Below are 9,253 nucleotides of genomic sequence, written 5' to 3' on the forward strand. Positions count from 1 at the left end.
GTGGAAAGGAAAGGATTTAGAGACAAAATCAGGAGGAAAGTAGAGACCCTTCTGGTGTTTTCCTTCTGGAGGAGTTAGCCAGAGCTTGTCAGGCTAATTTCCCACTTGCCAATCTTTGAGTTCTGGTTCTGTCCTGTTCATTGGAGGAGATGCCTGCTGAAGGAGCGAAGCCAGGAAAGAATCAATCATCAATCAATCAATCAATCAGGTTTATTTCTGTAGCACATTTCAGCAACAAGGCCGTTTAAAAATATTTAGCAACATAAAAACACAGAAATACAAAGTCATAGACGACACGGTCAACAATTGAAACACTACATTTTGTCAAGTGCCATGGTTACATGTCAGATTGATGATTAAATTTCCATTGATAATGTTTCAAATGCAATGCTAACCAGATGGTTAAATTTAAAGGAACTAAGTGTTAGCAGTTTTCAGTGTTTGCAGTTTTCTAGAAGTTTGTTCCAAGTCTGGAATAGAAGCTGAATGCTGTTTCTCCATGTTTGATTCTGGTTCTGGAGATGCAGAGCCACAACCAGAAGACCTGAGAGGTTCTGAAAGGTTGATGCAACAGCGGCAGATATTTAATGTATTGTGGTGCTAAACCATTCAGTGATTTATAAACTAACAGTGTTTTAAAGTTTATTCTCTGGGCTACAGGAAGCCAGTGTAAGGATTCCTTTACACTGGAATCCTTACACTGGTTTTCACTTCATTAAAACCATATTCCCTTGTTCAACACAGAACTCCCAGCATGCTCCTCGGAGGACAGATAATATTTTTTCTATAGATTCCTGTATAAATTGACCATTGTGCACAATAATTGAAATGATACTCTATAAAACAAATGTAAAAACTGTATCTAGACACTGCAAATATAGCAGTAATAATATAATATACTGAGTGTGGTTGGAGATATCAAGTCATAGTAATATAATAATATAATAAGTGTAAATATTAAGCGTGCATATATTGAGATAATTGCTGCAGTAAATAATGAAAATAAAATACAACAAAGATCAGAAGATAAATTAAACTACAAAAATCTGCAAAGTATACAGATCACTCTCACACCACATTAATACCAAAACATCCAAACTAAATAAAAAAAAATAAAGAATCAGAAAAAAAAAAACAAGCACATTATTGTTGTGCACTGACTGTGAGTAATAAGAACAGAGTTTCAACCAGGTTTCTGTACCGTAGAGTAGAGAGGATCTGAGCTGTCAGCAGTCTGAGTTGGTCCTTTCTTTGGCTCAGACACTTTGACCTGAGCGTACAGCGTCTCCTGCTGGTCTCTACTGGTACTCTCTGACGCACAGGTAGGTTTCTTTCTGAAGTTCACATCCTCATAGTGAAGTTCTTCTCGCATTTCATTAGATGGTGGTTGAAGAACACCATCTAAAGATGCCAGAACACCAGGCTCCTCAGATGCTTCGGTCTGTCGGAGAATATACAGAAAAACACCTTATTCACCTCTAATCTGAAATCAATCCATATATATATATATATATATATATATATATATATATATATATACTCTTAGTAAATACATGGCCCGTCTATTTTTGGCACCCAAAGTTGTATCGCTTTTCCACCTTGCACATCCAGCTCGGTTTGTCACGGTTCAAGATGTTTAAAGTTTTAGTTGTTGCTTAGAGTGTGGTTGGAGAAATCAAGTCAAAGTTTTCTGGCTTATAACATGTTCTCTTGTGTTTCCCTTTTTGAGGCGACCTCAGGGTAAATAGTTAAATCATATTTATATTCCAGAGAAACAAGAAGTCATGGATTAAAACTCCAACTAGAAACTTTCAGAAATTCACATCATCTTAAAAATGTTACGTTTTAGTCAAGTTATGTAAAACTTTGCATTTTTAGATGAGTCATTGAATCTCACAATGGTGATTTGATTTAAATAGAAAACTTCTTAACATTGGATGTTTTCCAAACTGAATACATAAGTACATAAATCAAAGGCAATGAGACAATTACTTCATGTTTTTCTACACATCTCTATGATCTGTTATTATGTCTTTATGCTGAAATTTAATTTAGAGGATAAAGGAGGATTTTAATGACATGCTTTTCATAAATTGTGTTCAATCCGAACACAGTGCAGGGATAAGATAGCCTGTTATTTACTCACCTGATTGTGTTGTACAGCAGTTCGTCTGGACTTCAAAAACCTAGAAAATATTAAACAGAAGTCAGAATAGTCATATGATACAAGGAACAACATGAAGGCACATGATGAGAGTCAAGGTTGTCCTGCAAGACACATGAACAAAAAAAGGTAAAGTGACGTTTAGGTTAAATATAATAATGAAATGAATTTGTCCTGGCTTGTCCAGGTTTGTTTATTCTGTGTTTGTCTCTTTCTTTGATTAGATTACTTTTTCTGTTTTACCTTAATTTAGACCTTTAACTCTTTTATGTTCCTTATGTCTAGTTATTTGTTAAATTCATTTTCCTATTTACCATTTGTGTTCTCTCTCTCTCTCTCGCCCCTGTGCTATTCTCTCTCTGTCTCTCTTTTATTTTTGCGGGCCCACTTTCTGTGTTGCCCCAAACTCTGCTAACTTCTTTAAAGCCCCGCCTCCAGCGCACAGTTTGAACGTCCTCACCTGTTCCCACTGTGATTGTGGCTTGTTGTTGGCGTCCTCCTCACAAATTGATCCAAATCTTTGAATCTACTGACTAGATATCCTGATGAGTTTGTCATTTGATAGCAGTATTGCTTTTACATATGAAACTTCAGCTTGATGGCTCATTGGATTGTTGTTTTGCCAGAATTGTTGGTGGTGTTTACCTGGAGCGTCGCCAGGATTCTGTCACGGCTCATTGTGCCTAAGCACATATACATTGCTCGGCTCTGGCTCCCTGTGTTCCTTGTGATTTTTTTAAAATTTATTTTTTTGTTCATTTTTGATTAAAACAACAAAATCCACTCACCGCCTCTGACTCTGCATTTGGGTCTTCTCCAACATTTCACACAACCTGACATATACATCACCAGTTTTTCAAAATCTATATATAGTATACATATGATCTTTTGGGTCATGTTTCTAGTATATAACAAGGTTGCAGTGGACAGAGGACAGAGAGAGGAGGACTGCTGGAGCAGGAGAGGCTCCAGCAAACAGCAAGGACAGTTCAGAAATGATTCGGAATGAGAAAAAAACTATTTATGAACAGATTAAATCTTCTTTTAAATTCCCTATTGCTAGCAGATCTATTGTGACTCAAAGAGCAGCTGCTCTGAATGACGGCCTTAGTGCAGCCATTCTCTGATACTTTGTACCGGCGGAGAATCATTTAGCAGGGTGCAGTATCGGACCGCACCGGCTACATTCACCCTGTGTCAGTCTATTCTACATCTTGAAAATACCAACTTTTAATCTCTCACTTTTCAGCTTCTTTTAGACCAGGATGAACTTCTCCAAAACCGGCTTTGTTTCATTTTTTATAGAAGGTTTTGTTCTTCTGACGGAAAGCAAGAAGTTTTTATTTTATTTTATTTATTTATTTATTTATTTATTTATTTATTTATTTATTTATTTATTTATTTATTTATTTTATTTGCAGAATAGTTAACTTTTATCCTTCTTCTTTTGAACAGAGTTTAGCTGAGTAGAAAGAAAAAAAAAAGACTAATTGTCTAACGTGAACAACAAGCTTATGAGAAATTAAATATCAGAATGAATCTTTTTCAAATCTTACTGACAACATGAAGAAAAATGTCAGCTTCAGAATTCAGGTGTGAACTGTTTTTATATATTTTTCACAGAAAAAGTTTGTTTCTGTCTTTTCATTTTCAACTAAATTTTGCTCTGTTGGCTTAGTTTCTCTGTAGGTAAAATAAATTGTAAATAGAATAGTGAGACCATTTTGCAGGAAACAGAACATTGAGAATGTAACAGGTGGCACCATTAGGTGTCACTCTTTCTATTGCTTGAGCCTCCATAAAAGGGAAGCTAGAAGGATGGTGGCAAAGTATCAATTTCCTGTGTGTCAGACCAGCTGTGTGTTGAGTGTTTGCTGGCTGTGGAGTTGATTGCCGATGGTGTTTGATTTGTATCATTACCTGGGCGTTGTTCACGCAGAGGTAGGTTTTATACTTGGTCTTTTTTTAATAAAAAACTAATTGTATGTTTATATATTGTTTTATATTTTTGTCAGGGTTACACCAGATCGGCTACTCCACGGTTTGAGCTGGGAGTGTTGATTTATGCAACACAGGTAGGCAGTGTTTTAATGTGTTTTAGGTTGATTTGATTAAAATGATTTAATAAGAATTTAACAATTTTTGTGTTTTGTTTTACAGTTTTTGCACTGCCTCCTGCTGTCCTTTTAGCGTTTGGTTTTTCTTTGTTGTTAGTCCACCCAGTTATGATTGTTTTCTTTTTGTAGTATTTGTGAGGGCGGGCTAACAACCTTTCATTTATTTTGTTGGTTTTTGTTTAATTGTTTGTTTTTTGGCACTTCCCTGAATTGTTATATCTCGTTTGGCGTGATCCTCATTACCGGGGTTGACAACGACGGATAAAGTTAGCGGGGAATCCGTTTTATCTATGCAACAATAATTAACTTAATTCTGGTTGTTGATTATTGCGCTTTGGCTAATTGAGCCTATAACAAGAAGAACACAGAGCTCTCTATAAACCAAATTTTAACTGAAGCCTCTAAATGGTTTATTGAATCATATTTCATTATGATTCAGTTCCTGATACTCACCATAGAACCAGGAAGACGAGCACAGCCACAATGGTCACTGTAATGAGGGGAATCAGCAGTTTCTTGTTTTTATCTAAAGAAAGAAACAAGAAGACAATGACAAAAATGTCTTGAACTTCAGATCATTCAGGCAGGTTTTTGTGAATTTTAATGTTTCACTTTACTGTAGTAATCTGTAAGATTATATATAACAATGTATAAAAAAAAAACAAATTACTTATCAAAAATCTAAACTAAGTTTCATTTGGATTCCATGTTTAACTACAATATTAACTTCATAATTTAAGACAGAAACATAAACTGTAGATGAAAAGAATAGAGGAAACCTTTAGAGAACATAGAAGAGTCCTCATAGCAGTCGACTTCTCCCCCATAGACTGTTAATTTGACGTCTCCTTTAGTTACTATCCTGGCTTTATATGTGCTGTTTTCAACCCAGGTGGAGCAGCTGATGGAAGGATTGACTCTGCTGGAGCAAAACAGCTCCACCCATCTAGATGCTAAGGTTTCTTTGGGAGCATCTGAGGAAAATATAACAAACCTTCAGATTATTGATGAGAACCAGCTGAACCATGATGTTCTGACAGGATCACTTACAGAAAACACTGAGAGTCACTTCTGTATTTGCTGTCTTGTGTTCTCCTCCATCCACAGGATATCTGGCAGAACAGAAGATGTTGTATCCATCGTGGATCTCTGACAGACTGATGTCCTGCTGGATTGTAGTTGTAAACGTTCCATTTGTGTTCCTCTCCATCTGTCTGTGAGGGTTTGGTTGGAGGTTCCAGGTGAGTTCAGGAGGTGATTGTGGACAGGGAGTGAGAGCTGAGCACGTTACGGTGACAGAGTTCTTCTCCTTCATTTCACCTGAGATTTCAATCCTGGGGCTCCAAGCAGAATCTGTGTTTTCACATCACACACACACACACACACACTTTTTACACAGTGAGATACAGCAGACTGACTCCACTTTAGACATGTGAAGCATAAAAAAAGAGAATTATGAATATGAAAGTAGGAACTCATTGAAAAATACATTTATTTAAAACATCCACTTTGTGCTCACAAACTGCTTTTTTTTTAAAACTCTGGACTCTGATCCTGTTGATGTTTAACTTTACACTAATGATTGAATTCATGGAGTTTGTTGTTTAACACCAAAAAGTCATCATAAATAATTTTCTCTCAACAATATTATTACATATAAATAAAAACCAAAGTCTCTCACCTCTAACTGTTATATGAACAGGATCACAGCTGGCTGTTGCTCTTAACGGCCAGTTCTCAATCCTGAAGAAGTATTTGTCTGTTTGATTTGAGTTTACATTAGAAAACACACTGGTGCAGTTCTTCTCTCTCAGGTTTCCAGAAATGTTCACTGCATATTTGTTTTGAGGCCGACTGCTGTTGTAAATCACATTTTCTGGATGGGTTTCAAATGCTGGATCACTTTTCATCCAAACTCCAAATATTTCTTTCTTGTTGTCAAACGTTTCTTCTGATTTCTCTGGTATTTCTCTAAAACTACATGGGATTAACAAACAGGATCCACTCAGAGCTTCTATCTTCTCTGGTGCAGTAATGTTGAGGTTTGTTTTCTCATATCCACATCCAGCCTGAACTCCTGTAAAAGCAGAGTAAAGATGGACACAATGTGGAGCAAAATGTTCCTGAAGAAAAACTTCCTGATCCATGAACTCCAGCTGAGCTGCAGTCTGTTACTTTAAACAAGATCAGACTTTACTTGAGACTAGAAATGCTTCCAGTAATGTCTCCAAATGAAAGTGAGAGAACAAATAACTCACCTGACAATAAAAAGACACTCAGTAACACACTGACTGTCAGCATATTCTGGGAGAAGGCTGCCATCTCACTGCTACATCCCTCCATCAGTTCTCAGAGGCAAGATGAAGGAAAAACTAAGACTTCAGTTTAAATAAAGGCGGATAATTAATCAAAATATCAAGTTATCTCAGAGAAACGTCACTTTTAAATCTTCCAAACAAAATGCATAAAAAAAGTTCTGTTTCCATTAAAGTGGTTTTACAAAACATCAGGTTCCTTTTTAGCATTCAGAAATGTAATTCTTTAAATTTTATTCTTTCACCAAAACCACTGACCCAAAGAAAACTCCAAGCTAATTTTATCAAAGTAAATGTTAAGACTTTAAGGTAACACTTTTGAAAGAGGAAACATTCAAAGTTATGAGTTAATTAAACCTACATTTTAAAATCAGTATAATAAATGTTTTTCTTACCAAATATGTTTGTAGCAAAAATTGTTGGCAACAGTTCAGCCACCAGGAAATCCCTCTGTCTAAAAGCAACTTAATCTACAGAATACGTTCTGCCTTTCACTGGATGAGGAAGTTTATTTTACCCTCTGTGGGTGTGAACATTTGTTCAACTCTAAAAATGTGAGTGAAGAAAAAAGGAAGATAAGAAACAGAACATGGAACAGACTAGAAAACATGAGAGTTTATAAAAAAATATCAAGAGACCAATGACAGAAAATAAAGGACCAACTTCCTCTGCTCTGTTTTTCTCAGTTCTTCACTTCACATCTCACCGAAGTGAGGAGAGAGAAGTTAACAACCAACCAATTTGTTTTCCTGCAGATAAACTGAAAAATGTTACTAATAGTATCGTTTTTACACATCTCCGTTGTGTTTTGAATAAAACAACATTGAAGTGATGTTACAGAAACCAGATTTATTTTTTTAAAGCATCACTGAAGCTGAATGAAGTTTTATAGTGTAACCCTGTAAGCTGTGGAAGCGGCCACAGACACAAAGGCTGGTTGAAACACATTAAGATAATGTCAAACTTGTTTAGATAAAGCTGTTTTTTATGTGCCGATTTTTAACCAATTAAAAATCAGTGAATGTATCATCAGACTGAATTCACTGGACGAAACACAGAGCTCAAAATAAAAAGAACTTAAATTAAATGGAAACACAGCATTGCTGCAGCCTCAACCTTAACAAAAACTAAAACATCTTTATTGCAATGAGGCCAGCAGCTTCTTGCTGCTTCCTGTGGTGCTTTCACAGCATCAGTTTGAAACCATCATTGTGGTGAAATAAGGCGATAGCTCTCAAAACCTCTCTGTTTTACTTCAATTACTTTTTGAGTCATATTTTTTTTATTTTATCTCCGCTGGTTTTTTTGGTTTTTACTTCTGAAAATGTTTGCTCTTCTTCCCTTTTTTTCTCTGAGCTCATTTAAAACAATGATTGATCAAACAGACAGAAAAGGTTCCACTTTTTAACTTTGACCATGGAAACTGAAACATTGAGACTTAACAGAGCTGAGAAAAGAGTTAGTAGATATTATTTTACATCCTGTCATATTGAAATGGATTTCAAGCAAAAACTAACATTTCTTAGAAACATTTTCCAGCCACTCCAGATTAAGATGTTACTTTGCTTGGCCTCAAATTAACTGACATGTCTTCAATGTAAAGAAAGTTTAAGTCGGGGAATCGTGGAAAGTTAGTGACAAAAATCTCCAAATTTATCAAAATACCTAATTAATTATTCTTTAACACCAATATTAACAACTTTTTTGTATCAGTAACAAACACTTGGAGTGATATCTACACTAAAATGCTTCATATTTAACTTTAACACAATAGGACAGACACTTTCATAGCTTTTTTTTTTTTTTTTTTTTTTTTAGCTCTTTAGCTCTACATATTCCGTTAGAAGAAAAGGAACATGTAGAATTTAGTACACGAAAACCTTTTAAGAGAAAATCTCACAACAAATAAATAGCGATTTTATTATTTTTTTCTACATTTAAGGATACAATCAATCACGTTAAAGACATCCAAGATCTCTGTTTATACCGAGTTATTCAGGATCTGTGTTTTTCTGTGTGTTTATTTTGAGTTTCTGTGTCTCTGAGTCTCCGTGTTGTTCTGTCTCCCCTTCATTGTTTCCCAGGTGTGTCTCGTTTCCGTGATTACCCTCTGTGTATTTAACCCCACCTGTGTCTTTTGTTCCTCGTCGGGTCCTTGTCTAGCTGTCGTTCATATGTGTCTATTTATTCCTGTCCATTTGTGTAGCCAGTTGCTACCTGTGTTGAGTCCTGGTCTTCTGCTCAGCAGTGCTGCCTGGTTTTATGGACCTTTCTGGATTGTGTATTGGAGGGTTTTTGTGGACTGTTTATCATTAAACCATCATTATTCATCTCATCTTGGGTCTGCTGCGTTTCCCTCACCATCTTCCACCACCACTTCCTGACAGAGTTATTCAGGAAACCTTTTATAAATGTGATCATCTTGGGGCTTAACTGATCAGCACCAGCTCACATCCAGACCTCTTTAGAGTTAAATGTCATCTAAATGCACACAGACTAATTATAGCTACTGTACACTCTTCCTGCTCTCAACATGTGAAGGAGGAAGTGAAGAGCGCCAGATTCAGATGCATCTAATCAGAGTAAGTCCAGCTGCCATCTATTCAAGCACCTAAAAAGGACAAAGACAGCTTCTGAGTCACAACCACGGAAGCTGT

The 9,253-nt window shown here is 36.0% G+C and overlaps 1 protein-coding gene across 1 annotated transcript; it reads right to left on the bottom strand.

Annotated features, from left to right (window-relative positions):
- LOC122824090 lies at nucleotides 1–5,636 on the bottom strand. The gene is made up of 7 exons (XM_044104300.1): nucleotides 5,332–5,636; nucleotides 5,061–5,255; nucleotides 4,735–4,807; nucleotides 2,953–2,997; nucleotides 2,147–2,186; nucleotides 1,202–1,441; nucleotides 1–156 (listed from the first exon to the last, which is right to left on the bottom strand). The coding sequence occupies exons 1-7, from the start codon at nucleotides 5,594–5,596 to the stop codon at nucleotides 94–96; spliced, it is 921 nt and encodes a 306-aa protein (XP_043960235.1). The 5' UTR covers nucleotides 5,597–5,636; the 3' UTR covers nucleotides 1–93.
- Between the last annotated feature and the right edge of the window lie 3,617 nt (nucleotides 5,637–9,253).

This window comes from Gambusia affinis, linkage group LG21 (genome assembly GCF_019740435.1).
Source record: "Gambusia affinis linkage group LG21, SWU_Gaff_1.0, whole genome shotgun sequence".
Lineage (NCBI taxonomy): Eukaryota > Metazoa > Chordata > Actinopteri > Cyprinodontiformes > Poeciliidae > Gambusia > Gambusia affinis.